Source organism: Pavona decussata, unplaced genomic scaffold (genome assembly GCF_977016875.1).
Source record: "Pavona decussata unplaced genomic scaffold, jaPavDecu1.1 SCAFFOLD_213, whole genome shotgun sequence".
Classification (NCBI taxonomy): Eukaryota; Metazoa; Cnidaria; class Anthozoa; order Scleractinia; family Agariciidae; genus Pavona; species Pavona decussata.
In genome coordinates, this window is record NW_028145618.1 from 307501 (window position 1) to 324365 (window position 16865).

The 16865-nt window shown below is 40.0% G+C and overlaps 1 protein-coding gene and 2 non-coding genes across 3 annotated transcripts in view; all 3 read right to left on the reverse strand.

Moving 5' to 3' along the window:
- Window positions 1–8884, reverse strand: part of LOC146460411 (uncharacterized) — a 10147-nt gene extending 1263 nt beyond the window's left edge. The window contains exons 1-2 of the mRNA XM_085088184.1: window positions 8709–8884; window positions 6789–6821 (exon numbers count right to left, since the gene is read on the reverse strand). Of these exons, the coding sequence (XP_084944310.1) occupies window positions 6789–6821; window positions 8709–8787 (112 nt within the window). The 5' untranslated portion in view covers window positions 8788–8884. The remainder of the gene's footprint in view (window positions 1–6788; window positions 6822–8708) is intronic.
- A 1041-nt stretch (window positions 8885–9925) lies between these two features.
- LOC146460412 (5S ribosomal RNA) lies at window positions 9926–10044 on the reverse strand. The gene has a single exon (XR_014857660.1). It is a non-coding gene; the product is annotated as a 5S ribosomal RNA (ribosomal RNA).
- Window positions 10045–10535: 491 nt separating this feature from the next.
- Window positions 10536–10654, reverse strand: LOC146460413 (5S ribosomal RNA). The gene has a single exon (XR_014857661.1). It is a non-coding gene; the product is annotated as a 5S ribosomal RNA (ribosomal RNA).
- Between the last annotated feature and the right edge of the window lie 6211 nt (window positions 10655–16865).

Genomic DNA, 16865 nt, shown 5'->3' on the forward strand with positions numbered 1-16865 from the left:
TGATAAATTCCACTTACCTCGTGAAATATCGAGAACTGGATATTTCAAAATATATCGAATTGTAGTTTCAGTCGGCTGCAGCCGCATTTTCGATGATTTGTTGTGCGAAATCACTGTAATACACCGCAGCCGTTAAACTGAGTTCAATTCTTCAAAGTCGATCCGTCACGACCGTCAGGACAACCATCGGCCGAAAAAATTGCCATCCGCCCCATAAGCTGCCGTGTGCAAGGTGTCAAATATTTCTTTGTTATCCTTAATGACCAAAAATTCCTTCAACAACCATTTCAATCCTGCTTTGAACTGGAGATTCTCGTCAAGAAATCGTTTATGTTCCGTTGACCTAATCCGCCGTGATTAAACAATGAGATTGCGTTACAGAAACGCGTGCACATCCAGACGGGCTGGGGTGGGGGCGGGGAGGAAACAAAAATGAAACAGCTTCTTAATTAGAAAAAAAAAAGGTCCATTTAAGATTACTGTCAAAGCTATGTTGTGCATTTTGGGTATTAAATAGGAAACTGCTGTCCCAGAATTATGTGAAATATGATAAGCCCTTATGCTCTATTTCTTTGGTTGGGGCGTGGGAGGGGGGGGGGGGGGGGGAATGGCAAGTAAAACACTAATTTACAGCATCAGTCGATCGTTGCTCTTCTGTTTATCGTTCATACCTGTTCACAACTATCCCAAGCTTACTGACAGCTATATATTTGTAACTGATTAGGTAACAGTGAGAAAGGTATATTCACCGGCACGTAAAATTAATATGAGGGTTTGTATGGGAATACATGCAAATAAACGGCTTACATAGAATTCCAATAAAAAGCGACTTACCTACTTGTTTTTTTTTTGTGTGTGTATTACACTTGCCTGTTTGTGTTTTGGAACGTTGTCATATCGACACGACTGCCGCTGAGGATCAAGCTGCCTACTCTTCAACCCGAACAAATATTCTCGAAACTGCCAGCTAATACACCCAATTGTTTATGTCTCATTCAACCTTTGTTCCTTTAATGCGTCAAACGGCTTTCAAAAGCTAGGTGTAAATATGCTTCGCATGATGTGCGAATATTTTGATTTAGGGTTAACAAATAGATTCCATTTTGCCGTGCGTCTGTACTCTGATAACGCACAGATGACGTCAAAACGTGGTGAGAACAAAGAAGTACGCTACGAGCCGCAGGCGAGTAGCGTGACTGATATTCTCACCACGTTTTGACGTCCTCTGTGCGTTATCAGAGTACAGACCCACGGTAAAATGGAATCTATTTGTTTTATACAATAACCAAGACATTTCGACACATTTCGTGAGCGGGCATCGCGTTGCCTGAGCTGAGTCAAAAACTTTCCAGCAAACTCAGTTTTGGACTACTACACACATGCAATTTTGATCTTCTAAATTAGAGTATAATCCGAAAAAATTTCACTAACAATATTTTCAAAACTAACCTTTATTCCAGAAGGAAATCCTGACCTCAAAATATTACTTCATGTAAGTCGCTTCACTGCGATTTGTAATCGATTACTCGCCATTACCGGATTTCTATCGGCGACATATTTCGACAAATATTTGCTTCCTTTTCACGTCACAACAAAGTTATAGCTTTCCTATCCTGGTTGAGGTCACTCTCAACGGTCTTTGTCCAATTTTTTATTGAACAGTTTTCCTTTCCTGAGAAAATTTGCCTGTGTTTGTCCGCTACTCGCAAAAACAGTTTGCAAAACTTTTTTTGACTAGTCGCTCTGGCTGGACTCTAGACTCTGATCACGTGCGCCGGTCACACCACTCGATGACGTCAATCGTGCGTCTATACTCTAATCACTCACTCCTCTAGACCAATCACAACGCGAGTTTTACACAGTTCATAGTATAATACAAATATCCCAAGATCGTGGAAAGCACCATACATGCAGCTGTTTAGCAATCTTGTGCAAACATGCAGCTCCGTTTAAACAGGACATTAACTGCATGAGCCTCAGGCTCATGCAGTTATCTAATGTAAAAACAAAAGAGCAGCAACAAATATTTAAGGCATATGGGTTTTCAATAAAGAGGGTGGCAGAGGGGGGAGGGGGAGTATCAATCGCGCATCACGTTTAATGTTAAATTGAATCACGCATCACCGAAAACCGTTTTAAAGCAATAACGCATCACGTAAGTAAGTGCACTAAGCTAATCATGTAAGATTCCAAACTATTCGAGGACGCATTATTGAAAATTGTATTGCATGCAACATCTTCTTAGATTGATTGTGTGTTAATTGATTTTGAGAGATACATGTATAACGACGACTTACTTGTAGGAAAAAATGCTGAATGTACCCTGAAAGGTGAATCCTACGTTATACTGTCTTATTCCCTTCTTGTCTATCGTGACTTTTAGGTCAAAGAAAGTTCATTTATCATGAAAATCTAATTGGTAAATCACGCGTCACGCGCCCGTAAAAAAGAAAATCACGCATCTCGTTGTGATGCCAGTCACGCATCACGCACGGGTTCCATCACCCGTCACGCTGCTTATTTATTAGCCATCATGCGTCGCAAAAAAACCCTTTGCTACCCTCAATAACTGCCACTAACTATTAGCTGTTGTGCCCTATTTGTCAGCCGGTTGCGCTTCGTAACATTTGATATAGCATTTCCAACGATGTTCAGATTTAGTAGTTTTTCTGGCTCCAAGTCCTCGTAATGATAAAAGCTATGACAACGTTCCAAAACACAAACAGGCAAGTGTAATACACACACAAAAAAAAAAACAAGTAGGTAAGTCGCTTTTTATTGGAATTCTATGTAAGCCGTTTATTTGCATGTATTCCCATACAAACCCTCATATTAATTTTACGTGCCGGTGAATATACCTTTCTCACTGTTACCTAATCAGTTACAAATATATAGCTGTCAGTAAGCTTGGGATAGTTGTGAACATGTATGAACCATAAACAGAAGACCAACGATTAACTGATGCTGTAAGTTAGTGTTTTACTTGCCCCCCTCCCCCCCCCCCCCCCCCCCCGCCACGCTCCAACCAAAGAAACAGAGCACAAGGGCTTATCATACTCCACATTGTTCTGGGACAGCAATTTCCTACTTAGTACCCGACATGCATAACATACCTTTAATAGTAATCTTGAATGGCCCTTTTTTTTAAATCAAGGAGCTGTTCCATTTTTGTTTCCTCCCCGCCCCCACCCCAGCCCGTCTGGATGTGCGCGCGTTTCTGTAACGCAATCTCATTGTTTAATCACGGCGGATTAGGTCGACGGAACATAAACGATTTCTTGACGAGAATCTCCAGTTCAAAGCAGGCTTTAAAAATGGTTGCTGAAAGAATTTTTGGTCATTAAGGAGAACAAAGAAATATTTGACACCTTGCACACGGCAGCTTATGGGGCGGATGGCAATTTTTTCGGCCGATGGTTATGACGGACTTTGAAGAATTGAACTCAGTTTAACACCTGCGGTGTATTACAGTGATTTCGCACAACAAATCATCGAAAATGCGTCTGTATCCGACTGAAACTATAATTTGATATATTTTGAAATATCCAGTTCTCGATATTTCACGAGGTAAGTGGAATTTATCATTAGTTTCTTAGGAAATCGTTATTTTCATGTTATTATGCTGATTACGAAGGCGGTGTTTGTTGACAAAAGTACAGTTAAAACTTCTTCTTCTATAATTTTCTGTTTTTAACTGCCCAAAAATTTTATTGCATATTCTTACAGACGAGACATTGCTCTTTAACCAGGATGCTGTTTTAGGATGCCAACTGATGTATCTTTAGCGATATTTTCCTTTAAAGTCAGCCATTTTTTTGGCACTTGAAGAGTAGTTCAATAGGAAAGTAATTAAAAATTTTGTAAAAAAATCAGATTTCGATCAAATTCCCAAAAAAGCTTCTCAACACAACAACAAACATTTGCTTGTCTCGAATAATGAGATTTTGTTCGGATTTGTAACGCTTTCTTTGAAAGGCAAATTTTTAAAAGTGCGGCCTAAAATGGCCGCCGAAAGCCCTCTCAGAGCGGTAAAACCAAGATGGTCGCACTACAGCTAAAATACGAATCGAACTGAGCTGAAAGTTATATTTATGTGAATCACTTATATAGACCATTCTTCTGAGAAAGTTTGAGGGATTTCATTTTTTCTCGTCCAAACAACGATAGTCGATATTTACAGAGGACGGCTCTTAATTACTTTTAGGGCAATTTTGATGGTTTTCTTAGGTTAAAGAAAATCAAGAAATCCAAGATGGCTGAAATCATCCCTTCCCATTGTGGACCTCAAAGGCAACATCTTTGGACGCGCTATCTACCCTATAAATCTCTTGTTCGTAGCTTTTATGCTTGTGAAGTTATGGTAAGGTTTTCCCTGCCGGCCCGAGGAGACAAGAAAAATACAGGAATAGGTAGGGTTATTAAGCACTGTCATCAACTACTTTCTGATCAGACAGACAGACAGGCATACGGGTAATGAACAGACATATAGACAAACAGAAAGACGAATGGAATATGGGATAGAAAGAGAGTCAGATAGACAGGCGGTCGAACAAGCGAAAACCTCGTTTCCAGTGTTTCTCCCTTTTAAATTTGGAGGGGCGGGTTAAGACTCTGACATTGGCTGATCACCTGTCCATCAAACAGATGTAATAAATTATCGACGACTAGATTATCCATAATGTGTAAAATCCACGGGAGTTTCGTGCTTGGCTAAATAAACGTCTGTTACGTAGGCTCCATCGAGGCTCGAATCTTGCGCATTATTATCGTCGCAAGTAGCAGAAACAGACAAAGTATTCGTAATTGACTCTTAAGTAAAACCGCCGTAAATTTCCTTCTGTCACTTTCAGTTTGCTTAAAGCCTCAGTCCTCAAGTGAAGAGTTATGAATATATGCTGAAAGTCCAAGATGTTATTGTCGTTCTCCCAAATGGTTTCAGAACTGATCGCCAAGTACCAAGTATACTATTCCAGCTCCTACCTGACTTCTTACCGGTTAAGGGAGACAAAAGCATCGTTCTTTGTCTGCCCTTTTAAATTGATGTCAATAAAAAAACTGGAGTTCCGATACTGTAAAACTGAGTACGATGTGAAGGTCATTTTTTTTCTCATTAATCCTGTGGCTTTTGCCTAATCTCTTTATAATTCGTTCTTTTCTCGTGTCTGTTAAGTTTGCCACTATGCTTTTTTTGCCGTAAGTATGGTTTGGCGCATTTAAATGCGGCGCTCTATTTCTAATAGCCTTTCTTGTTAAGATGCATGTTCCCGAAAAGGTCACCCTTCGCTTCATGCTAACCAGGCAAACATCGTCGGCTTCTGTCTTCTGAGTAATATATCAACAAGTACGTAGCATCTCACGTCGCTTTTTTTGCTCACGTTCATATATTTAAATCAACAAATTCGATTTGCATTCTCCACAACTGCCCCTTAAATTTATCCGGAATAGCTGTCCTGCGCCCTGTTGTTTGGAAGGCAATCATCCTCGTTTATCAAAATTCCACCAGCAGGATGAATGTTCTTGTCGATGTCAAATTATTACAATATTCATGTGCTCCACTGCAAAGCCAAAACACTGACTGGACTACGAACGTGAATCTTTTTTTGCAGTTGACTGCACCACACACAAGATCAAAGGATTAAAATTCTTTGATTTACTAGTCACTATCCTGATCAAAGGATTAAAAATTCTTCGATTTACTAGTGTCACCATCCTGCTTAAAATTGAGCAACATCATGTATTTGAGGGGAATTCCAGCGATCAATAAAATTAGAGGATTACCCAACAGGTTGCATAAATAAGCCGTCCACGAATTATTTATGGTATGCACGTGACCAGCTAACAGGAGGGTCCAGCCCCTTTTAGTTTACAAGGGAAAAGCCCGGGAAACGAGCTTGGAGAAACGAATGAATGGATAGATGATGGGTCGTCGATGGGTGGATGGATGGCTCTGTAGTCCATTGGAAACGTCAAAGAACAACTGAGGGGGTACTGTCTTCTGAGACTGCAGCTATTTTTGGTTTTACTCATTTCTTCACAAGGTGAAACTCGCAGCTCATTCTTACAGTAGTGTCCACAAGAGCGCCATTTAACGTGCTTCGTAGTGTATCCAATCATATCGTCATTCATTTTGATAGAGTCATATAACTGAAAGAAATGACGCTCGCACGAATACATATTACCATTTACTGAGTATGGGGCTTCGAAGCCTAATATATGACAATCTTATTCCTTCTAAATGGTCAGGTTGTGGGCTGCGGAACCCCTAAGCCTAAGCCTATTTTAGAACAAAATAGCTAATTTTTCGGTACTCTTTTTCACATCTAGCCTCAAAATTCTTCTTAGCAATTTTCAGACTTTTATCAAATCTCCATCCCCGTTTCTGCAAAAATTCATTGCCATTTTCAGACCATAATCGTTGGCATGGATACCCTTTCGTGGATCAAAAACGGCTTAAAAACCATTCCCTTTTGCGCCAGGCAGTCATAAATAGTTCATATAGGACAGTATGCCTGCTCCCCGACACGGATCCAGCAATTTAACATTTAGCGCGCTGTAAGTAAGTAGCTTGGCCAGATGTGCATGCTTGGCATAAACCATCCAAGTATCTAGTCCCCTTCACCCAGAATGACTAATTACCTGTATGCGTTGAAAGTAGGGGTAAATAAATATTGTGTAAATATTGTAATCGCAATCGCGATTGCTTTCCTAGTAGAAGTCAAAGGAACAAAAGAGCAATTGAGAATCCTTGCAACATATTTTTTCTTTACAAAATAACAATCATTGCTTACCAACATTCGATAAGCCCTCTTTCTCCAGGAAGCCTACAGAAAAAAATTAAAAGGTATATTTTATTCGCCCCGGAACAGTTTTTCGTGTTACTACCCAGTGCGCGAGAGGGCGGAATTCTGTAAATAATGCAATCTGATTGGTCCCGCCAGCGGGTGAAATTTTTTTTTATTTTGCCCGCAAACTTGGGCGGATTTGTTGCGTGTCTGGTTGCAAGACCTGGGTCTTGTTTTATTCACAGGCCTAGGTTGGTCTGTATTGGGAAAAACTGTGCCCTCTATCTTGGGGGGGCGGGGGGGGGGGGTGGCAAAATTGAGACCTTGGACACAGTTTTTCCCATTACGGACATCCCGGTTGGTGAATAACACACACACATATATTTGTTATATAGCTGAACTGATCTGTGCTGAAACGGAGCATTCTGATTGGCTCCCTGAGAGGTTCAAACTTTCCTATACAGACCGCTAAGATGGACCACTTGCGTTAAAACGTACGTTTGAAAAGAGCTAAGTGTTTCAATTTTGACAAAAACAAAGCAAAAAATGTGTTAAATTAAGCTTATCAAGTAGGAACTGTTCAAACCGTCATGTCGGAGTTCTTACTTTCGTGCAATTTTTTCTCTTTTTTTCATAAACAAGTTTTATGCGGACTAGAAAACAGCAGGTGGGAAAGCCCATATAATAAAAACCTTATTGAACTAGCCTGTTCGGTCCGTTTTGGGAAAATATTGGTCTCCTCCCATTTTTGCAAGTTGTAGACCTCTCCCTCGGGTCGGTCCATAAATTTCCAAAAAAAAAAAAAACTCGACCAATATTTTCCCAATACAGACCTCACGCTAGTTCAATAACACAGATATACCAATGCAGTGAATAGTTTTTCCGGGCGCTGTGAGGGGCTATTCAAGTCTTCGAATACTATTGGCTATACTATTTACACCTTGGCATTATCCTGGATGTTGCGCGCGAGCGTTGTGCGGATGAATAAGTGAATGACCATCGCAGTTTTGTAATTAAGATACTTATGCAGCTGCGTAAAGAAAAATCGATTGGAATTCCTACCACAGATTTAGAAATAAAGTCATAAATAGGATCAGAATGAAAAGTGCCGCTATCAAACACATAAGATACAAGACAACGTGAATAACAGAGATAATTAACATTTAATTTAGGAAAAAGTCCCATATATTGTTTTATATTTTGGCGCTTTTTAGAGATATTATTGCTTAATTATCTCTCAAAAATGCGTGGCTACCCTCAATTTGCGTTTTGGATTCTTATAGACCTTGCTTAGATTGAAATTGCGCGAGCGCCGAAGAGAGACACACAGTCAGCCAGACTGTAGGGATTACATAAGTAGTATATGTTTATTGGAATTAGCCCCGTTTTGGATTAGGTAAGTAGATGAGTAGGTGATAAGGTAGTGCCTTCCTGCATGCTAATTTAATGACTTCCTCCATACTAATTAAGTGCCTAGTCAGTGCCTTCCTGCATATTTATTTTTTGACTTCCTCCATGCTAATAAGTGCCGAGGTTTACTAACGAGCGTCACTCTTGCACAATGACAGCAATAAACTTGGCTAGGCTTGCCCGCTAATAGTTAACCCTGATTGGATCTTAAGATTTATATTGTCTAATCTAATCACCTACTCACGTACTCACCTTATCCTATACGGAGTAATTCCAGTGACCTATTACTACTTACATACGAAGAGGTATCTCTTGCATTTTCACATGTCTCCCCTCCCCCTAATTATCAATCACTCCAATAGCAATTTTCTTCACACCACTCTCCGCCATCTGAACACCTAGAACAAGCTACTGACACTTCTGTATCACAGTTTGAAGTTAAACAAAGAACACAGAAAGACGAAGGGGTCGCGTGACAAGTAAGCTTTTTATCTTGTGTCGTTCGACAGTTCATACCTGAAACACTTGCGATTTCTTTCAGTTGGTCAACGGGCAATTCTTCTGGGCAAAAATTGGCTTTATTCTCAAGGACCATGTGTTGCCATTCAAAAGCAACCAGATAATGGAAGATATTGGGAACTTGCGACGAGAACTCAGAAGCGTCTAAATCTGAAATGCATTGGATAAATTCCTGTTAAGAAATAAAATTATATCAGCTTTTTCTTTCCATTTTAGCAATTCCTAACAGAACAGAAAACGGGAAAGTTAAAAAATAGTAAATGGGTGCGAGAGGTTCGCCAAGTTTGAACGACCACGTATTACACCTTTTGTAAAAGAAACGCGACCAATTTAATCATTTAGGTTGTTTTAATCCTAGTAAACAAATAATGTCAGACAATGACACAGGCTACGCCTTCTCGGGAAAAAAATAATACCTTCTTCTCTGCGGATGCTTGACACTGAGTTAGAGAAGATTTCGACTCATAAGAGCTCTAAGGCCATTAAACTGGTTTATGTATGTAACAGACATCCTGCATACTGTTAAGCATAGGCATAGGCAGTTTACAGGAAAAAAAATTTGGGGGTCGGTTAGTGTTGATTGATTTTGATGTTACCATGGCAAATAATTTTTGACAGAGTTTTTTTCGGAAAATAAAAAAGACGCCTTTTTAGAGTGAGGAAAATTACTTTTCTGAACCTAACTTTTGTTTTTTCGAGACCATATTGCTGATCCTTTATTGGTTTTGAGTTCTTTTCTGTTCAATTTCGGCGTTTTCAGGACGTTTAGAATTCCAAAATGGCCACCATTTGGCAATCACGACGTCATTTTACGTCATCGTTTCCTCTCGTGGACAAAGGAAACATCTTATCTTTCCTGAAACGCAGAATCACCTTCAAATCAGCAACTTATGTAAGTCGCCTAAGAACACACTTTGCAAAAGTGTGCCTGCCTTTAAGCCTTAAAAGAGGGTTTTTGTGGGCTAAATAGTTAGTTCGCGCACCTCTTCCGTTACCCCTCACTTGTTTTTACAAGGTTGGCAATTTGCAAAAGTGCGCCTGCCTTTAAAATTTAAAAAAAAAACTTTCTGGTGAGCTTAATGGTTTGTTCGCGCGCCTCTTCTGGTAGCCCTGAACTGTTTTTACAAGGTTGGAAAGTTGTAAAAGTGCGCCTGCCCTTAAGCTTTAAAAAGGGTTTTGGGGCGTTTTGGTTGCTTCCAAAAACGTAAAAACAAAGCCTACAACACGTGGTATTCCCAGGCGGTCACCCATCCAAGTACTAACCACGCCCGACAGGGCTTAACTTCGGTGATCGGACGAGAACCTGTGCTTTCCCTGTGGTATGATCGTAGACAAGGGATAGGCGTGCAAATTTAATGATTTATAGGGAAGGTGCAAAAAGGCATTTTTCCTTTCCTCTGGAGTTGGTCGAGAAACTGAAAAGGTAAATGCGTTAGGATATTTTCAGCGGCTTGCGCATGACAACTTTCCTGAAACGCAGAATCACCTTCAAATCAGCAACTTATGTAAGTCGCCTCAGAGCACACTTTGCAAAAGTGTGCCTGCCTTTAAGGCTTAAAACAGGGTTTTGTGGGCTAAATAGTTAGTTCGCGCACCTCTTCCGTTACCCCTCACTTGTTTTTACAAGGTTGGTAATTTGCAAAAGTGCGCCTGCCTTTAAAATTTTAAAAATACTTTTTGGTGAGCTTAATGGTTTGTTCGCGCGCCTCTTCTGTTAGCCCTGAACTGTTTTTACAAGGTTGGAAACTTGTAAACGTGTACCTGCCCTTAAGCTTTAAAAAGGGTTTTGGGGCGTTTTGGTAGCCTCCAAAAACGTAAAAACAAAGCCTACAACACGTGGTATTCCCAGGCGGTCACCTATCCAAGTACTAACCACGCCCGACAGGGCTTAACTTCGGTGATCGGACGAGAACCTGTGCTTTCCCTGTGGTATGGTCGTAGACAAGAGAAAGGGGTGCAAATTTAATGATTTATAGGGAAGGTGCCAAAAGGCATTTTTGCTTTCCGTTGGAGTTGGTCGAGAAACTGAAAAGGTGAATGCGTTAGGTTATTTTCAGCGGCTAGCGCATGACAACTTTCCTGAGACGCAGAGTCACCTTCAAATCAGCAACTTATGTAAGTCGCCTCAGAGCACACTTTGCAAAAGTGTGCGTGCCTTTAAGCCTTAAAACAGGGTTTTTGTGGGCTAAATAGTTAGTTCGCGCACCTCTTCCGTTACCCCTCACTTGTTTTTACAAGGTTGGCAATTTGCAAAAGTGCGCCTGCCTTTAACATTAAAAAAAAAAAAACTTTTTGGTGAGCTTAAGGGGGCAATTCACCTAAACGCCATTTTTCTGCCACTTGACATGGCTGTAACGGCAATTTCTCATTCACGTTTCAAGCAATCCAAAAACCCTATCATTATCCCGTGAATCTGTGTTGTGGGGTATTTTGTAAATTTTTGGGTGATTTTTGGATATATTTGGGAGGGGTAGTTTGGTTTTAGAAGGATTGGTTAAATTAAGAGAAATAAGAAATGTTGAAGATTTAGTGAAGTTTAAAAATTAGAATTTGTATTTAATAATTAATAGACGGATACCAGTTAGTCCACTAACAACCCGGGGTGCTCTTGCGTGGGTATCAACTGTCTGTTGGTGTTCCAAAAATCATTTTCTTTCTTCTATCCCTTCTTAAAACCTCTTTAAATTTCATTCAAATTTAGGTAAATTGCCCCCTTAAAGGGGGACAAGAAGTTAGCTTTCTAAACATTTACATCGAATTTACAATGCCAGATACATCCATGTGAAGTGGATGCGAGTTAAAACGCGCCTTTTAACATGTTAATATAACAATAAAAAAAATGAAAAATAATTTGAGCAAAATGCTCCCCCGTCTCTGCTCCCCCCTACCCCCCTCATTGGGGTAGAGTTACTGGGCGCAGAGTCTCTGCAGAGTCCCACCCTCACCGGTCCACCCGCCGAGGGAGCTCCGAAAACCTGATGATGCTAAAAACATTATATAAGACGCGACAGCATCTTTTGCTCCCATGTGGGACACATTTTCTTAGATGTGCACGAGGCGCAGCCTCGTTTTGGTGCGAAGCTTGTTTTCGTCCTATAATGTCGTGAAATTACTGTTTTCATTCACAACTCTGGCAGAAGTCTTAAACTCGTGGATTTCTCTACATCTTTTAGGTTGATGTCGATTACATTAACGATTTTTTTTAAAATGTTCGTCTTAAGGGGGCAATTCACCTAAACGCCATTTTTCTGCCACTTGACATGGCTTTAACGGCAATTTCTCATTCACGTTTCAAGCAATCCAAAAACCCTATCATTATCCCGTGAATCTGTGTTGTGGGGTATTTTGTAAATTTTTGGGTGATTTTTGGATATATTTGGGAGGGGTAGTTTGGTTTTAGAAGGATTGGTTAAATTAAGAGAAATAAGAAATGTTGAAGATTTAGTGAAGTTTAAAAATTAGAATTTGTATTTAATAATTAATAGACGGATACCAGTTAGTCCACTAACAACCCGGGGTGCTCTTGCGTGGGTATCAACTGTCTGTTGGTGTTCCAAAAATCATTTTCTTTCTTCTATCCCTTCTTAAAACCTCTTTAAATTTCATTCAAATTTAGGTAAATTGCCCCCTTAAAGGGGGACAAGAAGTTAGCTTTCTAAACATTTACATCGAATTTACAATGCCAGATACATCCATGTGAAGTGGATGCGAGTTAAAACGCGCCTTTTAACATGTTAATATAACAATAAAAAAAATGAAAAATAATTTGAGCAAAATGCTCCCCCGTCTCTGCTCCCCCCTACCCCCCTCATTGGGGTAGAGTTACTGGGCGCAGAGTCTCTGCAGAGTCCCACCCTCACCGGTCCACCCGCCGAGGGAGCTCCGAAAACCTGATGATGCTAAAAACATTATATAAGACGCGACAGCATCTTTTGCTCCCATGTGGGACACATTTTCTTAGATGTGCACGAGGCGCAGCCTCGTTTTGGTGCGAAGCTTGTTTTCGTCCTATAATGTCGTGAAATTACTGTTTTCATTCACAACTCTGGCAGAAGTCTTAAACTCGTGGATTTCTCTACATCTTTTAGGTTGATGTCGATTACATTAACGATTTTTTTTAAAATGTTCGTCTTAAGGGGGCAATTCACCTAAACGCCATTTTTCTGCCACTTGACATGGCTTTAACGGCAATTTCTCATTCACGTTTCAAGCAATCCAAAAACCCTATCATTATCCCGTGAATCTGTGTTGTGGGGTATTTTGTAAATTTTTGGGTGATTTTTGGATATATTTGGGAGGGGTAGTTTGGTTTTAGAAGGATTGGTTAAATTAAGAGAAATAAGAAATGTTGAAGATTTAGTGAAGTTTAAAAATTAGAATTTGTATTTAATAATTAATAGACGGATACCAGTTAGTCCACTAACAACCCGGGGTGCTCTTGCGTGGGTATCAACTGTCTGTTGGTGTTCCAAAAATCATTTTCTTTCTTCTATCCCTTCTTAAAACCTCTTTAAATTTCATTCAAATTTAGGTAAATTGCCCCCTTAAAGGGGGACAAGAAGTTAGCTTTCTAAACATTTACATCGAATTTACAATGCCAGATACATCCATGTGAAGTGGATGCGAGTTAAAACGCGCCTTTTAACATGTTAATATAACAATAAAAAAAATGAAAAATAATTTGAGCAAAATGCTCCCCCGTCTCTGCTCCCCCCTACCCCCCTCATTGGGGTAGAGTTACTGGGCGCAGAGTCTCTGCAGAGTCCCACCCTCACCGGTCCACCCGCCGAGGGAGCTCCGAAAACCTGATGATGCTAAAAACATTATATAAGACGCGACAGCGTCTTTTGCTCCCATGTGGGACACATTTTCTTAGATGTGCACGAGGCGCAGCCTCGTTTTGGTGCGAAGCTTGTTTTCGTCCTATAATGTCGTGAAATTACTGTTTTCATTCACAACTCTGGCAGAAGTCTTAAACTCGTGGATTTCTCTACATCTTTTAGGTTGATGTCGATTACATTAACGATTTTTTTTAAAATGTTCGTCTTAAGGGGGCAATTCACCTAAACGCCATTTTTCTGCCACTTGACATGGCTTTAACGGCAATTTCTCATTCACGTTTCAAGCAATCCAAAAACCCTATCATTATCCCGTGAATCTGTGTTGTGGGGTATTTTGTAAATTTTTGGGTGATTTTTGGATATATTTGGGAGGGGTAGTTTGGTTTTAGAAGGATTGGTTAAATTAAGAGAAATAAGAAATGTTGAAGATTTAGTGAAGTTTAAAAATTAGAATTTGTATTTAATAATTAATAGACGGATACCAGTTAGTCCACTAACAACCCGGGGTGCTCTTGCGTGGGTATCAACTGTCTGTTGGTGTTCCAAAAATCATTTTCTTTCTTCTATCCCTTCTTAAAACCTCTTTAAATTTCATTCAAATTTAGGTAAATTGCCCCCTTAAAGGGGGACAAGAAGTTAGCTTTCTAAACATTTACATCGAATTTACAATGCCAGATACATCCATGTGAAGTGGATGCGAGTTAAAACGCGCCTTTTAACATGTTAATATAACAATAAAAAAAATGAAAAATAATTTGAGCAAAATGCTCCCCCGTCTCTGCTCCCCCCTACCCCCCTCATTGGGGTAGAGTTACTGGGCGCAGAGTCTCTGCAGAGTCCCACCCTCACCGGTCCACCCGCCGAGGGAGCTCCGAAAACCTGATGATGCTAAAAACATTATATAAGACGCGACAGCGTCTTTTGCTCCCATGTGGGACACATTTTCTTAGATGTGCACGAGGCGCAGCCTCGTTTTGGTGCGAAGCTTGTTTTCGTCCTATAATGTCGTGAAATTACTGTTTTCATTCACAACTCTGGCAGAAGTCTTAAACTCGTGGATTTCTCTACATCTTTTAGGTTGATGTCGATTACATTAACGATTTTTTTTAAAATGTTCGTCTTAAGGGGGCAATTCACCTAAACGCCATTTTTCTGCCACTTGACATGGCTTTAACGGCAATTTCTCATTCACGTTTCAAGCAATCCAAAAACCCTATCATTATCCCGTGAATCTGTGTTGTGGGGTATTTTGTAAATTTTTGGGTGATTTTTGGATATATTTGGGAGGGGTAGTTTGGTTTTAGAAGGATTGGTTAAATTAAGAGAAATAAGAAATGTTGAAGATTTAGTGAAGTTTAAAAATTAGAATTTGTATTTAATAATTAATAGACGGATACCAGTTAGTCCACTAACAACCCGGGGTGCTCTTGCGTGGGTATCAACTGTCTGTTGGTGTTCCAAAAATCATTTTCTTTCTTCTATCCCTTCTTAAAACCTCTTTAAATTTCATTCAAATTTAGGTAAATTGCCCCCTTAAAGGGGGACAAGAAGTTAGCTTTCTAAACATTTACATCGAATTTACAATGCCAGATACATCCATGTGAAGTGGATGCGAGTTAAAACGCGCCTTTTAACATGTTAATATAACAATAAAAAAAATGAAAAATAATTTGAGCAAAATGCTCCCCCGTCTCTGCTCCCCCCTACCCCCCTCATTGGGGTAGAGTTACTGGGCGCAGAGTCTCTGCAGAGTCCCACCCTCACCGGTCCACCCGCCGAGGGAGCTCCGAAAACCTGATGATGCTAAAAACATTATATAAGACGCGACAGCGTCTTTTGCTCCCATGTGGGACACATTTTCTTAGATGTGCACGAGGCGCAGCCTCGTTTTGGTGCGAAGCTTGTTTTCGTCCTATAATGTCGTGAAATTACTGTTTTCATTCACAACTCTGGCAGAAGTCTTAAACTCGTGGATTTCTCTACATCTTTTAGGTTGATGTCGATTACATTAACGATTTTTTTTAAAATGTTCGTCTTAAGGGGGCAATTCACCTAAACGCCATTTTTCTGCCACTTGACATGGCTTTAACGGCAATTTCTCATTCACGTTTCAAGCAATCCAAAAACCCTATCATTATCCCGTGAATCTGTGTTGTGGGGTATTTTGTAAATTTTTGGGTGATTTTTGGATATATTTGGGAGGGGTAGTTTGGTTTTAGAAGGATTGGTTAAATTAAGAGAAATAAGAAATGTTGAAGATTTAGTGAAGTTTAAAAATTAGAATTTGTATTTAATAATTAATAGACGGATACCAGTTAGTCCACTAACAACCCGGGGTGCTCTTGCGTGGGTATCAACTGTCTGTTGGTGTTCCAAAAATCATTTTCTTTCTTCTATCCCTTCTTAAAACCTCTTTAAATTTCATTCAAATTTAGGTAAATTGCCCCCTTAAAGGGGGACAAGAAGTTAGCTTTCTAAACATTTACATCGAATTTACAATGCCAGATACATCCATGTGAAGTGGATGCGAGTTAAAACGCGCCTTTTAACATGTTAATATAACAATAAAAAAAATGAAAAATAATTTGAGCAAAATGCTCCCCCGTCTCTGCTCCCCCCTACCCCCCTCATTGGGGTAGAGTTACTGGGCGCAGAGTCTCTGCAGAGTCCCACCCTCACCGGTCCACCCGCCGAGGGAGCTCCGAAAACCTGATGATGCTAAAAACATTATATAAGACGCGACAGCGTCTTTTGCTCCCATGTGGGACACATTTTCTTAGATGTGCACGAGGCGCAGCCTCGTTTTGGTGCGAAGCTTGTTTTCGTCCTATAATGTCGTGAAATTACTGTTTTCATTCACAACTCTGGCAGAAGTCTTAAACTCGTGGATTTCTCTACATCTTTTAGGTTGATGTCGATTACATTAACGATTTTTTTTAAAATGTTCGTCTTAAGGGGGCAATTCACCTAAACGCCATTTTTCTGCCACTTGACATGGCTTTAACGGCAATTTCTCATTCACGTTTCAAGCAATCCAAAAACCCTATCATTATCCCGTGAATCTGTGTTGTGGGGTATTTTGTAAATTTTTGGGTGATTTTTGGATATATTTGGGAGGGGTAGTTTGGTTTTAGAAGGATTGGTTAAATTAAGAGAAATAAGAAATGTTGAAGATTTAGTGAAGTTTAAAAATTAGAATTTGTATTTAATAATTAATAGACGGATACCAGTTAGTCCACTAACAACCCGGGGTGCTCTTGCGTGGGTATCAACTGTCTGTTGGTGTTCCAAAAATCATTTTCTTTCTTCTATC